Consider the following 25,053-nt stretch of genomic DNA (forward strand, 5'->3'; position numbering starts at 1 on the left):
GAAACTGGGAAAAACTCAGACTCTGCCACTTACTGGATGTTTGACAAAAATACTCTTAGTAGGCTAGAAACATTGGTGAGCTTGCTAAAAATTCAGAAATTCAGACTTTATCCCAAATCTCCTGAAACAAAACCTGCACAAGATCTTTAGTTTATTGCACATATTAAGACTTGAGAGGTACCTTCCAAGTCATCATGACTGTTCTATCTGAGAAATACACACCACTTATTCTGTATGATGTAAATATAGCACTCAAAAATAGATATGTCCAGCAGATGAGGTGGCTCATGCCTGCCATCCCAGCACTTTGGGAGGCCAAGGTGGGTGGATCACCTGAGGTCAGGAGTTCAAGACCTGCCTGGCCAACATGAAGAAACACCATCTCTAGTAAAATTACAAAAATTAGCCAGGCATGGTGGCTTATGCCTGTAGTCTCAGCTACTTGGGAGGCTGAGACAGGAGAATTGATTGAACCCAGAAGGTGGAGGTTGCACTGAGCCAAGATCATGCCACTGCACTCCAGCCTGGGCAACAGAGTATGACTTGGTCTCAAAAAAAAGAAGAAAAGAAAAATAGAAAAAAAAGACATGTCTATGTTGATGCCCTTAATTTTATAATTTATCATCCAGAAAAGTATCAAATCTACGGTTGTATTGTGGGTCTTATGCTATTCTCTTTTCTCAGAGTTAGAGAATACTTCAGTGTTAAAAATTATCTTGTTGAATAATTTTAGTCACTCTTATAAGTGAAAACCACTTCTTTTTACTCTCTTAAGTCAAATACAAATCTCTGCCTACAGACACATGGTAACTGTGTGTTCATGAGTGGTTTCTTTTATTTTCTTTTGTTCTGTAGTTGTTAGACAACTACAGAAACCTGGTCTTCCTGGGTGAGGAAAATTTCAATACACAATTCCTAATATATTGCCTTTCTCTCTTTTCTAAGATAATTTTGGTAATTTCTGCTTTGCATGAATATATTTTAGCTCTCCAATTTTAAGAAAATCTTGGGGATTCATTGGTGTAGAACAAATTCTTCAGGATGTTTTATCTTGACCTGAACTTTTCCCTTTCCTGAGCTTATGTATCTTTTGCTCTAGGTTAGTGGCAATTCCAAAAATGTCATGGCGTAAAATAGCATTTCCCATGCCTTAGAATTCAGTTGCCACCACCAATGTTTAATTCAGTAATACTGAGTAGTGAAATTAAGGACCCACAATTTTAAAATACTTTCTAAATCTGTAGAACGTTCTGTTATGAATCAATATTAATTTTCTAGAATTTTCTATTATATCCTCTTTACTAAGCATAATACTAGGTTGGTAGTTAAAGAATTCAGCAAGATTTATGTTACTTTTTTTTCTTAATAAAACAGGTATTGCTGACTCTAAGCCAGATTTGATCACCTGTCTGGAGCAAAATAAAGAGTCTTGGAATATAAAGAGAAATGAGATGGTAGCCAAACAGCCAGGTAGGTGAAAGCAAATGAAGCGGATGACACAGATGAGAGGTACACAAATCAAGGAGGCAGCCAGCCCTTAAAATGTGGTCTGGGGAACTGTGCTTTGATGGAAAGAGTTTCTGAGAAGCTCAAGTCACTTTTTTCTTTTGCTGTCACATAGGGACACCTTCTGCCCCATGCTGTCAAATTCTCCATGGATTCTGCTTTCTCTTCAATAATCTTTTTTCAAGTTCACAGTGTGAGCCAAAGTTTTCTCTATGGCTTATCAGGGACTGAAAAAAACTGGCTGCTTTGCCATTGCTTTTGACACACTAATATCTGTGTATTTTTGAGAAACTCTATGTTAAACAGTTAAAAAAATTTTTTTTGCATCATGTCTAAAATGTGTGAGAATAGTGATTTCTGTTTCATTGGTGATTGTCCACTTTTCTACACAGATCATTCTGCTTTTATTACTATAGCTGTGAAATATAGTTTAAAGTTTTTACAAATTTTTTTCATTTTTTAATTGTTATATATGTATTTATTTATTTATTTAGAGGCGGGGTTGTAATACTTGCTGTGGGGAGATATGCAAGCAGGGTATTTCTTATGTCTTCATTTTGTTTTTGTTTTTTTTTTTGGAGACGGAGTCTCACTCTGTCGCCCCGGCTGGAGTGCAGTGGCTGGATCTCAGCTCACTACAAGCTCTGCCTCCCGGGTTTATGCCATTCTCCTGTTTCAGCCTCCTGAGTAGCTGGGACTACAGGCTCCCGCCACCTCGCCCGGCTAGTTTTTTGTATTTTTTAGTAGAGACGGAGTTTCACCTTGTTAGCCAGGATGGTCTGGATCTCCTGACCTCGTGATCTGCCCATCTCAGCCTCCCAAAGTGCTGGGATTACAGGCTTGAGCCACCGCGCCCGGCCTGCTTATGTCTTCATTTTACTGTGTTGTATGTTTTAGATATAGATTCATAAGTGGTATTGCTGTATTATATGATAATTTCATTTTTAATTATTTGAAGAACATTTATGATATTTTTATGATGGCTGCATCTCTTTTCTCATCAACAGCTTACATAGGTTTCAATTTCTTTATATTATCAACATAATTGGTGTTTTAAAAAAATTTATAGTGGCCATTGTAATTGATGTAAGGTAATTTTGTTTTGTATTGTGACTTTGTTTTGCATTTTTCTATAAATTACTAATTCTGTGCAACCTTTCAAGTGCTTCTTCCCATTTGTGTGTGTGTGTGCGTATATATCCTTTAAGTTCTAGGGTACATGTCTACAATATGCAGGTTTGTTACATATGTATACATGTGCCATGTTGATTTGCTGCACCCATTAACTCGTCATTTACATTAGGTATTTCTCCTAATGCTATCCCTCCCCCATTTCCCCACCCCATGACAGGCCCCAGTGTGTGATGTTCCCTGCCCTGTATCCAAGTGTTCTCACTGTTCAATTACCACCTGTGAATGAGAACATGGGGTGTTTGGTTTTCTGGCATTGTGATAGTTTGCTCAGAATGATGGTTTCCAGCTTCATCTGTGTCCGTACAAAGTACATGAACTTACCCTTTTTTATGGCTGCATAGTATTCCATGGCGTATATGTGCCACATTTTCTTAATCCAGTCTATCCTTTATGGACATGAGGGTTGGTTCCAAGTCTTTACTATTGTGAATAGTGCCGCAATAAACATACGTGTGCATGTGTCTTTATAGTAGCATAATTTATAATCCTTTGGGTATAGACCCAGTAATGGGATGGCTGGGTCAAATGGTATTTCTAGCTCTAGATCCTTGAGGAGTCGCCACACTGTCTTCCACAACGGTTGAACTAGTTTACAGTCCCACCAACAGTGTAAGAGTATTCCTATTTCTCCACATCCTCTCCAGCACTTGTTTCCTGACGTTTTAATGATCGCCATTCTAACTGGTGTAAGATGGTATCTCATTGTGGTTTTGATTTGCATTTCTTTAATGACCAGTGATGATGAGCATTTTTTCATGTGTCTGTTGGCTGCATAAATAAATGCCTTCTTTTGAGAAGTGTCCGTTCATATCCTTTGGCTAATTTTTGATGGGGTTGATTTTTTTCTTGCAAGTTTGTTTAAGTTCTTTGTAGATTCTGGATATTAGCCCTTTGTCAGATGGGTAGATTGCAAAAATTTTCTCCCATTCTGCAGGTTGCCTGTTCACCCTGATGGTAGTTTCCTTTGCTGTGCAGAAGCTCTTTAGTTTAATTAGATCCTATTTGTCCATTTTGGCTTTTGTTGCTATTGCTTTTGGTGTTTTAGTCATGAAGTCCTTGCCCATGCCTATGTCCTGTATGGTATTGCCTGGGTTTTCTTCTAGGGTTTTTATGGTTTTAGATCTAACATTTAAGTCTTTAATCCATCTTGAATGAATGTTTGTATCAGGTGTAAGGAAGGGATCCAGTTTCAGCTTTCTACATATGGCTAGCCAGTTTTCCCAGCACCATTTATTAAATAGGGAATCCTTTCCCCGTTTGTTTCTGTCAGGTGTGTCAAAGATCAGATGGTTGTACATGTGTGGTGTTATTTTTGAGGGCTCTGTTCTGTTCCATTGGTCTATATCTCTGTTTTGGTATCAGTACCATGCTGTTTTGGTTACTGTAGCCTTGTGGTATAGTATAGTATAGTATAGTATAGTATAGTATAGTATAGTATAGTATAGTATAGTATAGTATAAGGTAGTGTAGTATAGGTAGTGTGATGCCTCCAGCTTTGCTCTTTTTGCTTGGGATTGTCTTGGCAATGCAGGCTCTTTTTTGGTTCCATATGAACTTTAGTTTTTTCCAATTCTGTGAAGAAAGTCATGGTACCTTGATAGGAGTGGCATTGAATCTATAAATTACCTTGGGCAGTGCAGTAAGGCCATTTTCACAGTATTGATTCTTCCTATCCATGAGCATGGAATATTCTTCCATTTGTTTGTGTCCTCTTTGATTTCGTTTAGCAGTGGTTTGCAGTTCTCCTTAAAGAGGTACTTCACGTCCCTTGTAAGTTGGATTCCTAGGTATTTTATTGTTTGTAGCAGTTGTGAATGGGAGTTCACTCATGATTTGGCTCTCTGTTTGTCTGTTATTGGTGTATAGGAATGCTTGTGATTTTTGCACATTGATTTTGTATCCTGAGACTTTGCTGAAGTTGCTTATCAGCTTAAGGAGATTTGGGGCTGAGACAATGGGGTTTTCTGAATATACAATCATGTCATCTGCAAACAGGAACTATTTGACTTCCTCTTTTCCTAATTGAATACCCTTTATTTATTTTTCTTGCCTGATCGCCCTGGCCAGAGCTTCCAACACTATGTTGAATAGGAGTGGTGAGAGGGTATCCCTGTCTTGTGCCAGTTTTCAAAGGGAATGCTTCCAGTTTTTGCCCATCCAGTATGATATTGGCTGTGGGTTTGTCATAAATAGTTCTTATTATTTTGAGATACATTCCATCAATACCTAGTTTATTGAGAGTTTTTAGCATGAAGCGCTGTTGAATTTTGTCGAAAGCCTTTTCTGCATCTATTGAGATAATGACGTGGTTTTGTCTTTGGTTCTGTTTATGTGATGCATTAAGTTTCTTGATTTGTATATGTTGAACCAGCCTTGCATCCCAGGGATGAAGCCCACTTGATCATGGTGAATAAGCTTTTTGATGTGCTGCTGGATTCGGTTTGCCAGTATTTTATTGAGGATTTTGCATCGATGTTCATCAGGGATATTGGTCTAAAATTCTCTTTTTTGTTGTATCTCTGCCAGGCTTTGGTATCAGGATGATGTTGGCCTCACAAAATGAGTTAGGGAGGATTCCCTCTCTTTCTATTGATTGGAATAGTTTCAGAAGGAATGGTACCAGCTCCTCTTTATACCTCTGGTAGAATTCAGCTGTGAAGCAGTCTGGTCCTGGACTTTTATTGATTGGTAGGCTTTTAATTATTGCGTCAATTTCAGAGTCTGTTATTGGTCTATTCAGGGATTCAACTTCTTACTGGTTTAGTCTTGGGAGGGTGTATGTGTCCAGGAATTTATCCATTTCTTCTAGATTTTCTAGTTTATTTGCATAGAGGTGTTTGTAATATTCTCTGATGGTAGTTTGTATTTCTGTGGGATCAGTGGTGATACCCCCTTATCATTTTTTATTCTGTCTATTTGATTCTTCCCTCTTTTCTTCTTTATTAGTCTTTCTAGTGGTCTATCAATTTTGGTGATCTTTTCAAAAAACCAGCTCTGGATTCATTGATTTTTTTGAACCCTTTTTTTGTATCTCTATCTCCTTCAGTTCTGCTTTGATCTTAGCTATTTCTTGCCTTCTGCTAGCTTTTAAATTTGTCTTCTCTTGCTTCTCTAGTTCTTTTCATTGTGATGTTAGGGTGTCGATTTTAGATCTTTCCTGCTTCCTCTTGTGGGCATTTAGTGCTACAAGTTTCCCTCTACACACTGCTTTAAATGTGTCCCAGAGATTCTGGTACATTGTGTCTTTGTTCTCATTGGTTTCAAACAACATATTTATTTCTGCCTTCATTTCATTATGTACCCAGTAGTCATTCAGGAGCAGGTTGTTCAGTTTCTATGTACTTGTGCGGTTTTGAGTGAGTTTCTTAATCCTGAGTTCTAATTTGATTGCACTGTGGTCTGAGAGACAGTTTGTTGTGATTTCTGTTCTTTTACATTTGCTGAGGAGTGCTTTACTTCCAACTATGTGGTCAATTTTGGAATAAGTGTGAGGTGATGCTAAGAAGAATGTCTATTGTATTGATTTGACTTGGAGAGTTCTGTAGATGTCTATTAGGTCTGCTTGGTGTAGAGCTGAGTTCAAGTCCTGGATATCCTCGTTAACCTTCTGTCTTGTTGATCTGTCTAATGTTGACAGTGGGGTGTTAAAGTCTCCCAATATTATTGTGTGGGAGTCTAAGTCTCTTTGTAGGTCTCTAAGGTCTTGCTTTATGAATCTGGGTGCTCCTGTATTGGGTGCATATATATTTAGGATAGTTAGCTCTTCTTATTGCATTGATCCCTTTACCATTATGTAATGGCCTTCTTTGTCTCTTTTGATCTTTGATGGTTTAAAGTCTGTTTTATCAGAGACTAGGATTGCAACCCCTGCTTTTTTTGCTTTGCATTTGCTTGGTAGATCTTCCTCCATCCCTTTATTTTGAGCCTATGTGTGTCTCTGCATGTGAGATGGGTCTCCTGAATACAGCACACTGATGGGTCTTGACTCTTTATCCAATTTGCCAGTCTGTGTCTTTTAATTGGGGCATTTAGCTAATTTACATTTAAGGTTAATATTGTAAGGTGTGATTTTGATCCTGTCATTATGATGTTAGCTGGTTATTTTGCTCATTAGTTGATGCAGTTTCTTCCTAGCATCAATGATCTTTACAATTTGACATGTTTTTGCAGTGGCTGGTACCAGTTGTTCCTTTCCATGTTTAGTGCTTCCTTCAGGAGCTCTTGTAAGGCAGGCCTGGTGGTGACAAAATCTCTCAGCATTCGCTTGTCTGTAAAGGATTTTATTTCTCCTTCACTTATGAAGCTTAGTTTGGCGGATATGAGATTCTGGGTTGAAAATTCTTTTCTTTAAGAATGTTGACTATTGGCCCGCACTCTCTCCTGGCTTGTAGAGTTTCTGCTGAGAGATCTGCTGTTAGTCTGATGGGCTTCCCTTTGTGGGTAACCCGACCTTTCTCTCTGGCTGCCCTTAACATTTTTTCCTCATTCTCTGTATTTCCTGAATTTGAATGTTGGCCTGCCTTGCTAGGTTGGGGAAGTTCTCCTGAATAATATCCTGAAGAGTGTTTTCCAGTTTGGTTCCATTCTCCCCATCACTTTCAGGTATACCAATCAAACGTAGATTTGGTCTTTTCACATAGTCCCATATTTCCTGGAGGCTTTGTTCATTTCTTTTTACTCTTTTTTTTTTGTCTGAACTTCTCTTCTCACTTCATTTCATTTCACTAATTTGATCTTCAATCACTGATACCCTTTCTTTCACTTGATCAAATCAGCTACTGAAGCTTGTGCATGTGTCACGTAGTACTTGTGCCATGGTTTTCAGTTCCATCAGGTCATTTAAGGTCTTTTCTACACTGTTTATTCTAGTTAGCCATTCATCTAATCTTTTTTCAAGGTCTTTAGATTCCTTGGGATGGGTTCAAACATCCTCCTTTAGCTCAGAGAAGTTTGTTATTATTGATCTTCTGAAGCCTACTTCTCATTCTCTGTCCAGCTTTGTTCTGTTGCTGGCAAGGAGCTGTGTTCCTTCAGAGGAGAAGGGGTGCTCTGGTTTTTAGAATTTTCAGCTTTTCTGCTCTGGTTTCTCCCCATCTTTGTGGTTTTATCTACCTTTGGTCTTTGATGATGGTGACCTACAGATGGGGTTTTGGTATGGCTGTCCTTTTTGTTGATGTAGATGCTATTCCTTTCTGTTTGTTAATTTTCCTTCCAACAGTCAAGTCCCTCAGCTGCAGGTCTGTTGAAGTTTACTGGAGGTCCACTCCAGACCCTGTTTGCCTGGGTATCATCAGCAGAGACTGCAGAACAGCAAATAATGCAGAACAACAAATATTGCTGCTAATCCTTCCTCTGGAATCTTCATCTCAGAGGAGCACCTGCTGTATTATGTGTCAATCGGCCCCTACTGGGAGTTGTCTCCCAGTTAAGCTACACACGGGTCAGGGACCCACTTGAGGAGGCAGTCTGTCCATTCTCAGAACTCAAACACCATGCTGGGAGAACCACTGCTCTCTTCGGAGCTGTCAGACAGGGACGTTTAAGTCTGCAGAAGTTTCTGCTGCTTTTTGTCAGCTATACCCTACCCCCAGAGGTGGAGTCTACAAAGGCAGGCAGGCCTTGTTGAGCTACGGTGGGCTCTACCCAGTTCAAGCTTCCTGGCCGCTTTGTTTACCTACTCAAGCCTTAGCAATGGTGGAAGCCCCTCCCCCAGCCAGGCTGCCACCTCGCAGTTTGATCTTGGACTATTGCCCTAGCAGTGAGCAAGGCTCTATGGGTGTGGGACCTACTGAGCCAGGCACGGGATATAAACTCTTGGTGTGCCATTTGCTAAGACCATTAGAAAAGCCCAGTATTTAGGTGGCAGTGTCCCGACTTTCCTGGTGCAGTCTGTCAGGGCTTTCCTTGGCTAGGAAAGAGAATTCCCCCGATGCCTTGCTCTTCCCAGGGGAGGCGATGCCCCACCCTGCTTTGGCTCACCCTCTGTGGGCTGCACCCACTGTCTAACCAGTCCCATTGAGATGAACTAGGCACCTTAGTTGGAAATGCAGAAAGCGCCCATCTTCTGCATCAATCACACTGGGAGCTGCAGACTGGAGCTGTTCCTTTTTGGCCATCTTGGAACTGGGTGTATATCTGTTTTATTAAAATTTAGTTTAATCATTTGTCCATTTCTTTTCTTTTTCTTTTCTTTTCTTTTTTTTTTGTTGTTGAGATGGAGTTTTACTCTTGTTACCCAGGCTGCAGTGCAATGGCACAGTTTTGGCTCATGGCAATCTCTGCCTTCCAGATTCAAACAATTCTTCTGCCTCAGCCTCCTGAGTAGCTGGGATTAGGGATGTGCCACCATGCCCAGCTAATTTTGTATTTTAGTAGAGATGGGTTTCACCATGTTGGTCAGGCTGGTCTCAAATTCCTGACCTCAGGTGATCTGCCCACCTCAGCCTCTCAGAGTTCTGGGATTATGTGTGAACCACTGCACCCGGCTCATTTGTTCATTTCTAAATCAAGTAATTATTAGATTATTAAATCATTAATTATTGTTTTCTAGTTAATTATTATTGTCTATTAATTATGTTGTCACTCTATTAAATGTTTTATTTAATTGCAGAAATTTTGAAGTTTAGTCCGGTTAAAGTTTTCTGTTCTCCTATTCGTTGCTCATGCATTTGATGGCATGTCTAAGAAAATGGTGCCAAGACCAATGTCATGTCTTTCCACTGTATTTTTTTCTAAGAGTTTCATTAGTTTTTTTATTAGTCTAAGTAATTTGTTTAAAATATCTTTTGTATATGATGCGATTAAAGTATTCAATTTCATTTTTTCAATGTAGATATCCAGTTTTCAACATTATCTGTTGAAGGTATGATATTTTCTCCATTGTCTGCTCATGGCAACCTTGTAACAGATTATAACCTTGTGGCAGATTATTTGGTCATATATAGAAGAGTTCATTGCTGGTCTCCCTATTTTATCATGTCTTTATCTGTCTTTTTGTGAATACCACATAGTTACTGTTATTGCAGCTTTTTATTGTGTTTTGAAATTATGGAGCATAATGCCTCTGTGTTTATCATGTGCGTTTCTCTAAATGTAGTTCATAATAAAATTAAAAAATTTTAAACAATATTTCAGTAAAAAATATACTTTTGGAATTTTGATACAGATTATATTAAATTTGTTCACCACTATGGGTTATACTGACATCTTAACAAATTAAATTGTCACTCAAATATGTTGACCCTTCAGCAAAAATATTAAATTAAATTATGTGACCTTGTGCAAGAATATATTGAAAAATGTGTCTATTTCCATATATTTTTGATTTGCCAGTTTTACTTTTTTCCTTTTCAGTTTAATTTAGTTTTGATTAGAAAGCATACACTGTATGATTTTGCTTTTCTTAAATTTTTTTTGACACAGCGTTTCTCACTCTGTTGCCCAGACTGTAGTGCAGTAACACAATCTTGTCTTACTGCAGCCTCAACCTCTTGGACTCAAGTAATCCTTCCACCTTGGCCTCCTGAGTGGCTGGCACTACAGGCCAACCCTACCAAGCCCAGCTGATTTTTTTTTTTTTGAAATGGAGTCTTGCTCTGTTGCCCAGCCTGGAGTGCAGTGGTGCAATCTTTGCTCACTGCATCCTCCGCTTCCCAGATTCAAGTGATTTTCCTGCCTCAGCCTCCTGAGTAACTGGGACTACAGTGGTCCACCAACACACCTGGCTTTTTGTTTATTTTATTTTTATTTTATTTTTATTTTTTAGTAGAGACGGGGTTTCACCATGTTGGCCAGGATGGTCTCGATCTCTTGACCTTGTGATCCACACGCCTTGGCCTCCCAAAGTGCTGGGATTACAGGCATGAGCCACCGTGCCCGACCATGCCCAGCTAATTTTTAATTATTTGTAGAGACAGGGTCTCACCATGTTCCCAAGGCTAGTATCAAACTTCTTGTCCCAAGTGATCCTTCCACCTTGGCCTCCCAAAATCCTGGGATTACACCTGTGAGCCACTGCACCTGCCTGATCTTTTTAAATTTACTAAGACTTGTGTGTTCTAACAGAATGCACCAGGTGCAAATAAGAATATTGTGTATCCACTTGCTTTTGACTGGAGAGTTCTGTACATGTCTGTTTAGCCTATTTGGTTTGTGATATGGTGTAGATGCCTTCCAAATCTCATATTGAAATGTAATCTCCAATGGTGGATGTGGGGCCTAATGAGAGCTGTTTGCATCATGGAGACAAATTCCTCATGAATGACTTGGCACAATCCCCTTGGTAATCATAGAGTTCTCACTCTGTTAATTCATGAGAGCTGGTTGCTTAAAGGAACCTGATTACTCCACCTCACACTTGCATCATCTTTCACCATGTGACATATTTGGTTCTTTTTTGCCTTCCACTATAGTTGTGAGCTCTCTCATATCCTCACCAGAAGCAGATGCTGGCATATACTTCTTGTACAGTCTACTGAACTGTGAACCAAAGAAATCTTTTTCTTTATAAATTACCCAGTCTCCAGATCATGAAGTCGGGAGATCAAGACCATCCTGGCTAACACGGTGAAACCCCGTCTCTACTAAAAATACAAAAAAATTAGCCGAGCGTGGTGGTAGGCGCCTGTAGTCCCAGCTACTCAGGAGGCTGAGGCAGGAGAATGGTGTGAACCTGGGAAGCGGGGCTTGCAGTGAGCCAAGATTGCACGGCTGCACTCCAGCCTGGGTGACAGAGCAAGACTCTGTCGCAAAAAGAAAATAAAAATAAAAATAAAAATTACCCAGTCTAAGGTTATTTTCTATAGCATTACAAAATGAATTTATACACAATGTAATGTTCCTCAGGTTTTCTGTTTTTTAATTGATTTTTTAATTTAAAATTTTAATTTATTATTGAAAGTGAGGTCTTAATGTCTATAATTTTATGTTGCTATTGTATTTCTTGCTTCATTTTTGTGAATATTTGCTTTATACGTTTTGAAGCCATGATGTTGTATATGCATATACATATAGATAGACATAATAGTTACAGATTCCTAGTAAATGGACTCATTTTACCATTATATAATATCAGTCTTTGTCTCATGCTAGTAATCAGTCTTTGTCTCATACTAGTAACTAGTAACGTCTCATGCTAGTAATAGCATTTAAGATAATATGGATTATCTTAAATTTTATAAATTAATATATACACTTCTTTTGTGTGTCTATAAAGATTTTTTCTTTGTGCTACATTAGAGATTTTATAAAACCTGTTAATGCTACAACAGTATATTTTAACCTGGTTAAAAAAATGACTTCAGTTGCATAGAAAAATTTGTCCTCATTATGTCCACCTTATGCTTCTTATTGATGTTGCTAATTGTATCATTTTATGTTTTATGATTATTTTTATGCTTATATCTTTCAAATTTTAAAGAATAACTAAAAATGTTTTCTGCAGCATCACAATAATATCACGGATTTTTTTTGTATGTGTATATGCATGTTTTTCAAAAACATGTATTTTCATATGATTATAAATTTCTTTGGTCTATTATTTTAAGTTGAAAGACCTCTTTTCAGCATTTTATTTAGGGCACATGCAGTGCTTATATGCTTTTCCAGCATTTGTTTATTCTGGAAGATCTTTATTTTTTATTTATTTTATAGTATATTTTTGCTGGTTACATTATTCTTACAATGAAGATTTTTTCTTCAGCCTTTGACCATTTAACACAGTTCTTTTCTGACCTGCAAGGTTTCTGTTGACAAATTCACTGGTTGTCTCAGAGGACTAGGCTTATAAATAACACCTCACTTTTATCTTGCAGCTCCCAAGATTGTATTCTGGTTTGTGACTTTTGAAACTTTGCTTAAATATGTGTTATGGATCTTTTTATATGTGTATATCCTAGTTTGTTTGTTTAGTTTCTTCATTTTTTACATTACTTTTTTCATACTTTAAATTTATTTCAGTTATTCTTTTTTACCTCCACAATTGTCTATTTTTATTATTCCAAGCCTTTTGTTGATATTCTCACTTATATCTCATTGAGCAAAATATGGATTATCTTAAATTTTATAAATTAATATATACATCTTTATTTTTATAGTTGCTTTTGAAAATTTTGATTTTTTTGATTGGACCATGTTGCCCAAATACTTTGTATGCATTATAATCTTTGGTTAAGATTTAGACATTAACATAAAACTACCTTTCACAATCTTTATAATGCAGCTCTTTTCTGGGATAGCCTGAAACCAATTGTCTTAGGTAGAGGTTCTGGGAGTCTCCCAAATATGTTCTCATCATGTGTTTTGTCTGCAATTTTGTATTTATTTTTCAGTTAAAAGACTTCTTCATTTTTCTTATTACTAGTCAATAGCTACTTTCTACACCTATTTTCCATCCTTGGTACTGCAGTCTTTCTGCTGTTGTAACATTCACTTTTGATCTCAAAAGACTTAAAGCTGCCATTAAAGGCACCATGTTCTTTTATTGGGGATGAGGAAGGGCTGTGTTGGGTAAATGTAGCTGATTTTTCTTTTCTCTATATATGGCTTTTGACATTGTGCTCACATGGGGCACACACTTACTCTATAAATTTCCAACAACGGTATTTTGATTACTATGATGTTGTTACATTTATACATCTATGAAGGAATTGTGGCCTGTGGTATTTTGATATGCCATTTTGCTAATGTGCCTTGTATAATTTTATATATTCGATTTGTAAAGTATATTTATCTGAGTCTAGTAAGTGCTGTAACTTGTGATTTTTATGTCTTTCAGTTATGTGTTCTCATTTCACCCAAGAACTTCATCCAGAGCAGGGCATAAAAGATTCACTTCAAACAGTAATACTGAGAACATATGGAAAATGTGGACATGAGAATTTACAATTAAAAAAATGCTGTAAAAGTGTGGGTAAGTGTGAGGTGCACAAAGGAGGTTATAATGAAGTTAACCGATGTTTGTCAAACACCCAAAACAAAATATTTCAGACTCATAAATGTGTCGAAGTCTTTGGTAAATTTTCAAATTGCAATAGACATGAAACAAGATGCACTGGAAAGAAACATTTGAACCGTAAAAAATATGACAAAACATTTTGCATGCTTTCACACCTAAATCAATATCAGATAATTCATACCAGGGAGAAGTCCTACAAATGTGATGAATGTAGCAAATCCTTTAGCCGCTCCTCAAACCTTACTGCACATAAAAGAATTCATACTGGAGAGAAACCCTACAGATGTGAGGAATGTGGCAAAGCTTTTAGGTGGCCCTCAAACCTTGCTAGACACAAGAGAATTCATACTGAAGAGAAACCCTACACATGTGAAGAATGTGGCCAAGCCTTTAGGCGCTCCTCAACACTTACTAATCACAAGAGAATTCATACTGGAGAAAGACCCTACAAATGTGAAGAATGTGGCAAAGCCTTTAGCGTATCCTCAGCCCTCACTGAACACAAGAGAATTCATACTGGAGAGAAACCCTACACATGTGAAGAATGTGGCAAAGCCTTTAGCTGCTCCTCAACCCTTAAGATACATAAGAGAATTCATACTGGAGAGAAACACTACAAATGTGAAGAATGTGGCAAAGCCTTTAGCTGCTCCTCAACCCTTAAGACACATAAGAGAATTCATACTGGAGAGAAACCCTACAAATGTGCAAAATGTGACAAAGCTTTTAAGAGGCATTCAAGTCTTGCTAAACATAAGATAATTCATACTAGAGAGAAACCCTACAAATGCAAATAATGTGGCAAAGTCCAGCTCTCAGGTCTTATAATACATAAAATAATTTATACTGGAATAAAACATTACAAGTGTAGAGAATATGAGAATATGGACAAGCCTTTAACAAGTTCCAAATCTTAATAGAAAATTAGAGAATTCATATTGGACAAAAATTTTATAAATGTGAAAAAATGTAAAAAGCCTTTGACCAACCCTCCAACCTTAATGAACCCAAGAGAATTTATTTTTAAAAAATGTATTTTTTTGAGATGGCATCTCCCTTTGTCACCCAGGCTAGAGTGCAGTGGCATGAACTCAGCTCACTGCAACCTCTGCCTTCTGGGTTCAAGTGATTCTCCTCCCTTACCCTCCTGAGTAGCTGGGATTACAGGCATGTGCCACCACACTGGCTGATTTTTGTATTTTCAGTAGAGATGGGGTTTCACCATGTTGACCAGGCTAGTCTTGAACTCCTGACCTCAGGTGATCCACCTGCCTTAGCCTCCCAAAATGTAAGAGAATTTATATTAGAGAGACCCTAGAAAGGTTTTAAAAAAAGTGACAAAACCTTTAAGCACATCTCAGGCCTTACACAATATCTGTTCATTCATTCTAGAGAGAACCCCTATAAAAGAAAAGAATGTGGTAAAGCTTTTAACTAGTCTTGAACCCTCATTATACATAAGAGAATAAATATTAAAGAGAAACCCTACAATAAGGAATATGGCAATTTCTTTAAAAAGTCCTCAAACCTGAATAACTGTAAGATAATTGATATTGGAGAGAACCCCTGGAATTGTGGAAAAAAATGTGGCAAAGCCTTTAACTGGTTCTCCATCCTTATTTATTAAAAAATTTTATACTGGAGAGAAACTCTACAGACATAAAAATGTGACAGAGCATTTAACCTTATCTCAAACTTTTCTAAAAAATAGAAATCATACTGGTGAGAAACTAGAAATGTGTTAAATGTGGCAAGGCCTTTAAGTGGTAGTCACACGTTATGGTAGGTAAGATAATTTATACTGAAGAAAAACTACAAATATGAAATGAAGAATGTGGCAAAACTTTTAATAAATTCTCACACCTTATGGCACAAGAAAGCATTTATACTAGAGAAAAATTGTAGAAATACAAAGAATGTGAAAAGCCGTGAATATCAGCTCACATTTTACTCAGTATCAGAAAGTTTATACTTAATGAAAGCATTATAGGTTGTGCGTGTTGGCTCATGCTTGAAATTCCAGCACTTTGAGAGGCCAAGGTCAGTGGATAATGAGTTCAGGAGTTCAAGACCAGCCTGGCCAGTATTGTGAAACCCTATCTCTACTAAAAATACAAAAATTAGCCAGGCATGGTGGCATGTGCCTGTAATCCCAGCTACTCTGGAGGCTGAGGCAGGAGAATTGCTTGAACCTGGGAGGTGGAGGTTGCAGTGAGCCAAGATAGAGCTGCTACACTGCAGCCTGGGTGACAGAGCGAGGCTCCATCTCAAAAAAACAAAAAAAAATTATAAATATGATTACTGTAAAAATACCTTCTGGAAAATATAGCCCTTTAAAGTAAAGACTATTTATTCTGAAGACAAACGTATGAACATAAAGAGGATTGTTGTATCTTTACTTGCATTACAGATATTACTGTATGCATTCTATATTAAAGGAAAACCCTGAAGCAGATGCTCAAACTTTGTTGAACCTCAGAGAATTTATATTGTAGAGAAAGCCTAAACATGTAATGAATGTGAAAAAACATTTGTTCAAAAACTACAGCTTAGAAAACATCAGTTTATACTAAATATTTTTGCAGATCCAGTAAATGGGGAAAATATATTTAACCAAAAAGTAAGTCTATATAAACATTTGAGGATTAACAGTAGAAAGAATGAAGGCACTGAAACTAGACATTATACTAAATCAGAGTGTTGAGTGTAAAAGAGATCCAAAGAAAACACTATATACATTTTAAAGAAGTAGATTTTTTTGGAGATTTGTAATTATATTGGAGGTATGCTTTTTCTGTAAAAAAAATATAGATTTTCTGAGAAGCAAATAATATTGTAACTCAAGTCTCAGATTACTTCATGTTGATTCTTTCATCCCATTGTTTGTGAAAGTATTTGATCAATTGCATCAGAGATATAAGAGATTGTTTATCAATTGTACCTTTATGTAATAAAATGCAATAAATTAAAAAAAATTTTAAAGATTATGTGTGAACTTAATTTTTCATTAAACAAAGTTGTTTTTAATGCATTAAAACTGTTGTGCTTTCAATGAAGTGTTAATTTGTCATCAACATGAATGTGTCTCATCTTAAGGTTCTAAGTAAATGTTGGGAACAATATACTATTTGTTAATGTAGGGGAATGACATCTGTAGTAATCTCTTTTTTGCCAGTGTTTTTTGTTTGCCTGTTTGTTTTGAGACAGAGTCTTGCTCTGTTGCCCAGGCTGGAGTGTAGTGGTGCAATCTCAGCTCACTGCAAACTCCGCTTCCTGGGTCCAAGCGATTCTCCTGTCTCAGCCAGCCAAGTAGCTGGGACTACAGGCATGCACCACCACACCTGGCTAATTTTTGTATTTTTAGTAGAGATGAGGTTTCACCATGTTGGCCAGGCTGGTCTTGAACTCCTGACCTCAGGTAATCCACCTGCCTCGGCACCCCAAAATGCTGGGATTACTAATGTGAGCTACCTCACCCGGCCCTCCAGTGGTTTTAAACTGGAAAGAAGTTGAAGAATTTTGTTCTCATAGGTGAAATTTGTATTCTTTTTTACCTTATTTAGATTTTTAAAAATTTTTTGTGGGTAGGTAGTGTGCATGCACACCTATGGCATATATGAGGTATGTTAACACAGGCATACATTATTTAATTATCACAGCAGAGTGTATGAAGTATTCATCACCTCAAGCATGTATTTATACTTTGTATTACAAACATTTCCATTATACAGTTTTAGTTATTTCAATATGTGCAATTGAATTATTATTAACCATAGGATCATTTTATGATCATAAAAATTACATGAGTATAATTAATATCCACACATTTCTGAGTCTTGATTAAATATTTTTAAAAATTGGTTTTATATATTTTTTGTACATGTGGCCTCTCTGCTGACCAACAAAAATAGACTTTTAGTTTTTATTTACATAGAGTTACATATACAAATATATTACTCTAAAGATGTACCAGCCAGGTGCAGCGGCTTATACCTGTAATCTCAGCACTTTGGGAGGCAGAAGTGGGCAGATAATTTGAGGTCAGGAGTTCAAGACCAGCCTGGCCAACACGATGAAACCCCATCTTTACTAAAAATACAAAAGAAGATCTGGACATGATCTTGTGTGCCTGTATTCCCAGCTACTAGGAAGGCTTAGGCAAGAGAATTGCTTGAACCTGGGAGGTAGAGGTTGCAGTGAGCCAAGGTGGCACCACTGCACTCCAGCCTGTATGACAGAGCGAGACACCATTAAAAAAAAAAAAAAAAAAGATACACCTTAAGTATAAAAAATGTTATATAGCAAGTGAGTATGTTTGTGTGCAACTTTGTATATGCATTTTCAGAGCAGAAAAACAATATTGAAACAAAAATGATTATTTTATTAAGGTGGATAATTAACAAGAAACCTGGAAACCTTAGAGATTCTCAAAATAAATCTATATTCTGTGCCTTATATTGAATTCATTACTGTAAAGTCTTATCCCACCCAACTCTTATCTCAAATGATAATCCCCACATGTCAGTGGAGATACTTGGTGAGAGGTGATTGGAACAGGGGGGTGATTTCCCCCCATACTGTTCTCATGAAAGTGAGTTCTGAAAAGATCTGATGGTTTTATACGTGGTGGTTTTTCCTGCTTTCCCTCTTTCCTGCTGCCTAGTGAACAAGGTACTTGCTTCTCCTTTGCCTTCCACCATAATTGTAGGTTTCCTGAGACCTCCCCAGCCATACAGAATTGTGAGTAATTTAAACCTCCTTTCTGAATAAATTACCCATTCTCTGGTAGTGTCTTTGTAGTAGTGTGAAAACAGACTAATACAGAAAATTAATACTGGGAGTTTGGGGCACTGCTATAAGGATAATTGAAAATGTGGAAGTGACTTTGGAACTGGGTGATAGGCAGAGGTTGAAACAGTTTAGAGAGCTCAGAAAAAGAAAGATGTGGGAAAGTTTGGAACTTTCTAGAGCCTTGTTGAATGCCTTTAACCAAAATACTAATAGTGATATGGATGATAAAGTCTAGGCTGAGGTGGTCTCAGATGGAGATGAGAAACTTATGTTTAAAATGAAAGCAGAACATAAAAGTTTGGAAAATTTGCAGCCTGACCATGAGGTAGAAAATAAAACCCCATTTTTTGAAAAGAAATTCAAGCCACTGCAGAAATTTACAACAGTAAAGAGGAGCTGAATGTTAATAGACAAGACAATGGGGAAAATGTCTTTAGATCATGTCAAAGATCTGAGACAGGTCCTTCCATCACAGGCCAGGAGCCCTAGGAGGAAACAATGGTTTCATAGTCAAGGCCCAGGGCCCCACTGCTCTATGAAGTCTTGGGACTTAGTGCCCTGCATCCCAGCTGCTCCAGATCCAGCTGTGGCTAAAAGGGGCCAAGGTACAGCTTGGGTTATTTCTTCAGAAATGGCAGTCCTTAAGCCTTGGTGGCTTCCATGTGTGTTGGGCACGTGAGTGCACATAAGAAAAAAGTTGAGTTCTAGGAACCTCCGCCTAGATTTCAGAGGATGTATAAAAATGCCTGGATATTCAGGCAGAAGTCTTCTACAGGGGCAGAGCCCTCATGGAGGACCTGTAATAGGGCAATGAAGAAGGGAAATGTGGGGTTGGAGCCCTCATGCAGAGTCCCCACTGAAGCTGCCTACTGGAGTTGTGAGAAGTTCACTGTACTCCAGACCCCAGAATGACAGATTCCCCATGAGCTTGCACTGTGCACCTGGAAAAGCCACAGGCATGCAATTCCAGTCCATGAAGGAGCTGCCCAAGGCCATGAGGGCTCACCCCTTTATCAGCATGGCCCAGATGTGGGACATGGAGTCAAATGAGATCATCTCAGAGCTTTCAGATTTAATGACTGCCCCAGTGGAATTCAAGCTTGCATGGGGCCTGTACTTCCTTGATTTGGGCCAGTTTCCACATTTGAAAGAGTTTGTCTGATTCCTGTACCCCCACTGTATCTTGGAAGTTACTAACTTGTTTTTGATTTACAAGTTCATAGGCAGCAGACACTTGCCTTTTCTCAGGTGAGACTTTGGAGTTAGACTCTTGGAATTAATGCTAAAATGAGTTACGACTTTCGGGGACTGTTGGGAAAGCATGTTTGGTTTTGAAATATAAACAGGGCATGAGATTTGGAAGGGGCCAGGAGCAGAATGACACTCATGGTGTTCTTGTGATACTGAGAGAGTTCTCATGAGATCAGATATTTTATAAGTGGTCATTTTTCCTGCTCTCCTTCACCTAGTGAAAAAGATATCTGCTTCTCCTTCACATTCTGCCATTACTGTAAGATACCTGCTTCTCCTTCACCTTCTGCCATTCTTGAGGCCTCCCCAGTCACACTAATCTGTGAGTCAAATTAGCCTCTTTCCTTTATAATTTACCTAGTCTTGGGTGTGTCTTTATAGCAGTGTGAGAATGGACTAATTAGACACTGTAACTTAATAACAAAGGTATTATTATCCTCAATTTACAAAGAAAGAAACAGAACCAGAGAGAGAAATAATTTGCTCACAATAGCAGAGCCAAAGTTGTTGTTGTGAGCAGAGCTCACAAAAACACGAGCAACTTTGACTCCAGGGATAATACTCTTGAATACAACAATAAAAGCCCTTTCAAACAGAAAAGAAGTTGCCTTTAGCATCCATTCTTAAAAATTCAACAAAAATGAAAATGGATACATTTGTATTGTTATATATGTATATATGTGGATGTATATTATAAAGAAGAAATACTTCATGTAAGCCAGAAAAAAATTATTATTTTAATGAATAAAATTGAAAAGCAGGTCAATTAATTATTGTTTGCAGATATATATGTGTTTACTTAGACAACAAAGGCAACTGAAAGGCATTTTACAAATCTATTCAGGTGGGTAGGCAAAATTCTCAGATGACCCTCAGGTTCCCACTTCAGTGCACACCTGCTCTGTATCCTTCTCTCTGGAGTGTGAGAGAATGTGTGTGACTGTGGTGGAACATTATTCGTGTAATTAGGTTACTAAGATATTGGCTTCCTGTTTATCATAAGAGAGATTATCTTTATTATGCTAAACTTAATCAGACGTGTTTTTAAGAAGAAGGGTACATCATAGAAAAACACCTCTGTTTCCCTGAAATTAATCAAACTTCTAGGTAAGCCAGGATGTGATCTGCTTATGGTGGCCACATGGCAAGGGATATATTTGTATATTGTCTCTATTTTTGCCTTCAACATGTTGCTTTCAGAAGGAAGAATAGGAGGATCCTACAGCAGAGGAAAAAGAAGGGATCTCATTTATGCAAGAAATAATCACCCCTGAAGTGAGACAGCTTAAGAAAAACAGAGACTGGGGGATGGGGGTGGGTGCCCAAGATGGCCGAATAGGAACAGCTCCAGCCTCCAGTTCTCAGCATAAGTGACGCAGAAGATGGGTGATTTCTGCATTTTCAACTGAGGTACCAGGTTCATCTCACTGGGGCATGTTGGGCAGTCGGTGCTGGTCAGTGGGTGCAGCCCAATCAGCGAGAGCTAAAGCAGGGTGAAGCTTTGCCTCACCGGGGAAGTGCAAGGGGAAAGGGAATTCCTTTCTCTAGTCAAGGGAAACTGAGACACACAACACCTGGAAAATCGGGTAACTCCTATCCTAATACTGCAATTTACCAAGGGTCTTAGCAAACGGCACACCAGGAGATTATATCCCATGCCTGGCCTGGAGGGTCCCATGCCCACAAAGCCTCCACATTGCTAGCACAGCAGTCTGAGATCTAACTGCAAGGCAGCAGCGAGGCTGGGGGAGGGGCTCCCACCACTGCTGAGGCTTAAGTAGGTAAACAAAGCCTCCAGGAAGCTCCAACTGGGTGGAGCCCACGGCAGTTCAAGGAGGCTGGCCTGCCTCTGTGGACTCCACCTCTAGGGACAGGGCATAACCAAACAAAAAGCAGCAGAAACCTCTGCATAGGTAAATGTCCCTGTCTGACAGCTTTGAAGAGAGCAGTGGTTCTCCCAGCATGGAGGTTGAGATCTGAGAACAGACAGACTGCCTGCTCAAGTGGGTTCCTGACCCCTGAGTAGCCTAACTGGGAGACATCCCCCACTAGGTGCAGAATGACACCTCACACCTCACATGGCTGGGTACACCTCTGAGACAAGGCTTCCAGAGCAAGAATCAGACAGTAACACTTGCTGTTCAGCAATATTCTATCTTCTGCAGCCTCCCCTGCTGATACCCAGGCAAACAGGGTCTGGAGTGGACCTGAAGCAAACTCCAACAGACCTACAGCTGAGGGTCCTGACTGTTAGAAGGAAAACTAACAAACAGAAGGGACATGCACACCAAAACCCCATCAGTATGTCACCATCATCAAAGACCAAAGGCAGATAAAACCACAAAGATGGGGAAAAAGCAGTGCAGAAAAGCTGGAAATTCAAAAAATCAGAGTGCATCTCCCCCTCCAAAGGAATGCAGCTCATTGCCAGCAACGGAACAAAGATGGATGGAGAATGACTTTGATGAGTTGAGAGAAGAAGACTTCAGTTGATCAAACTTACCAGAGCTAAAGGAGAAACTACGTACCCAGTGCAAAGAAACTAAAAACCTTGACAAAAGAATGGATGAATGGATAACTAGAATAATCAATGCAGGGAAGACCATAAAAGAACTGATAGAGATGAAAAGCATGACATGAGAACGACATGACAAATGCACAAGCTTCAGTAACTGACTCAATCAGCTGGAAGAAAAAGTATCAGTGATTGAAGATGAAATGAATGAAATGAAGTGAGAAGAGAAGTTTAGAGAAAAAAGAGTAAAAGGAAATGAACAAAGCTTCCAAGAAATATGAGATTATGTGAAAAGTCCAAATCTACGTCTGATTGGTGTGCCCAAAAATGATGGGGAGATGCAACCAAGTTGGAAAACACTCGGCAGGATATTATCCAGGAGAACTTCCCCAACCTAGCAAGGCAGGCCAACATTCAAATTCAGGAAATACTGAGAATGCCACAAAGATACTCCTCGAGAAGAGCAACTCCCAGGCACATAATTGTCAGATTCATCAAAGTTGAAATGAAGGAGGAAAAAATGTAAAGTGCAGCCAGAGAGAAAGGTCGGGTTACCCACAAAGGGAAGCCCATCAGACTAACAGCAGATCTCTCAGCAGAAACTCTACAAGCCAGGACAGAGTGGGGGCCAATAGTCAACATTCTTAAAGAAAAGAATTTTCAACCTAAAATCTCATATCCAGCCAAACTAAGTTTCATAAGTGAAGGAGAAATAAAATCCTTTACAGACAAGCAAATGCTTAGAGATGTTGTCACCACCAGGCCTGCCCTACAAGAGCTCCTGAAGGAAGCACTAAACATGGAAAGGCACAACCCGTACCAGTCATTGGGAAAACATGTCAAAATGTAAAGACCATCGATGCTAGGAAGAAACTGCATCAACTAATGAGCAAAATAACCAGCTAATATCATAATGACAGGATCAAGTTCACACATAAAAATACTAACCTGAAATGTAAATGGACTAAATGGTTCCATTAAAAGACACAGACTGGCAAATTGGATAAAGAGTCAAGACCCATCAGTTTGCTGTATTCAGGAGACCCATCTCACATGCAGAGACACACATAGGCTCAAAATAAAGGGATGGAGGAAGATCTACCAAGAAAATGGAAAACAAAAAAAGGCAGAGGTTGTAGTCCTAGTCTCTGATAAAACAGACTTTGAACCAACAAAAATCAAAAGAGACAAAGAAGGCCATTACATAATGGTAAAGGGATCAATTCAACAAGAAGAGCTAACTATCCTAAATATAAATGCACCCAATACAGGAGCACCTAGATTCATAAAGCAAGTCCTTAGAGACTTACGAAGAGACTTAGACTCCCACACAATAGTAATAGGAGACTTTAACACCCCACTGTCAACATTAGACAGATCAACGAGGCAGAAAGTTAACAAGGATATCCAGAAATTGAACTCAACTCTGCACCAAATGGACCTAATAGACATCTACAGAACTCTCCACCCCAAATCAACAGAATATACATTCTTCTCAGTACCACATAGCACTTATTCCAAAATTGACCACATAGTTGGAAGTAAAGCACACCTGAGCAAATGTAAAAGAACAGAAATTATAACAAAGTGTCTCTCAGATCACAGTACAATCAATCTAGACCACAGGACTAAGAAACTCAATCAAAACCGCTCAACTATATGGAAACTGAACAACCTGCTCCTGAATGACTACTGGGTACATAACGAAATGAAGGCAGAAGTAAAGATGTTCTTTGAAACCAATGAGAGCAAAGATACAACATACCAGAATCTCTGGGACTCATTTAAAGCAGTGTGTAGAGGGAAATGTATAGCACTAAATGCCCATAAGCAAAAGCAGGAAAGATATAAAATTGACACACTAACATCACAATTAAAAGAACTATAGAAACAATAACAAACACATTCAAAAGCTAGCAGAAGGCAAGAAATAATAAGGTCAGAGCAGAACTGAAGGAGATAGAGACACAAAAAAGCCTTCAAAAAATCAATCAATCCAGGAGCTGTTTTTTTGAAAAGATCAACAAAATTGACAGACCGCTAGCAAGACTAATAAAGAAGAAAAGAGAGAAGAATCAAATAGATGCAATAAAAAATAATAAAAGGGATATCACCACCGACCCCACAGAAATGCAAACTGCCATCATAGAATGCTATAAACACGTCTATGCAAATAAACTAGAAAACCTAGAAGAAATGGATAATTTCCTGGACACTCACACTCTCCCAAGACTAAATCAGGAAGAAGTTGAATCCCTGAATAAACCAATAGCTGACTCTGAAATTGAGGCAATAATTAATAGCCTACCAACCAAAAAAAGTCCAGGACCAGACGGATTTACAGCCAAATTCTACCAGAGGTACAAGGAGGAGCTGGTACCATTCCTTCTGAAACTATTCCGATCAATAGAAAAAGAGGGAATCCTCCCTAACTCATTTCATGAGGCCAACATCATCCTGATACCAAAGCCTGACAGAGATACAGCAAAAAAGAGAATTTTAGACCAATATCCCTGATGAACATCAATACAGAAATCATCAATAAAATACTGGCAAACCGAATCCAGCAGCACATCAAAAAGCTTATCCACCATGATCAAGTGGGCTTCATCCCTGGGATGCAAGGCTGGTTCAACATATGCAAATCAATAAATGTAATCAGCATATAAACAGAACCAAAGACAAAAACCACATGATTATCTCAATAGATGCAGAAAAGGCCTTTGACAAAATACAACAGTCCTTCATGCTAAAATCTCTCAATAATTTTGGTATTGATGGAACGTATCTCAAAATAATAAGAGCTATTTATGACAAACCCACAGCCAATATCATACTGAAC

General features: G+C 38.4%; 1 protein-coding gene across 1 annotated transcript in view; it reads left to right on the forward strand.

Moving 5' to 3' along the window:
• LOC111529404 (putative zinc finger protein 735) overlaps nucleotides 1-14,451 on the forward strand; it is a 34,582-nt gene extending 20,131 nt beyond the window's left edge. The window contains exons 3-4 of the mRNA XM_026447726.1: nucleotides 1,375-1,470; nucleotides 13,475-14,451. Coding sequence (XP_026303511.1) covers nucleotides 1,375-1,470; nucleotides 13,475-14,451 — 1,073 coding nt within the window. The remainder of the gene's footprint in view (nucleotides 1-1,374; nucleotides 1,471-13,474) is intronic.
• Nucleotides 14,452-25,053: the final 10,602 nt, after the last annotated feature.

Source organism: Piliocolobus tephrosceles, chromosome 8 (genome assembly GCF_002776525.5).
Source record: "Piliocolobus tephrosceles isolate RC106 chromosome 8, ASM277652v3, whole genome shotgun sequence".
In the NCBI taxonomy this organism is placed as follows: domain Eukaryota; kingdom Metazoa; phylum Chordata; class Mammalia; order Primates; family Cercopithecidae; genus Piliocolobus; species Piliocolobus tephrosceles.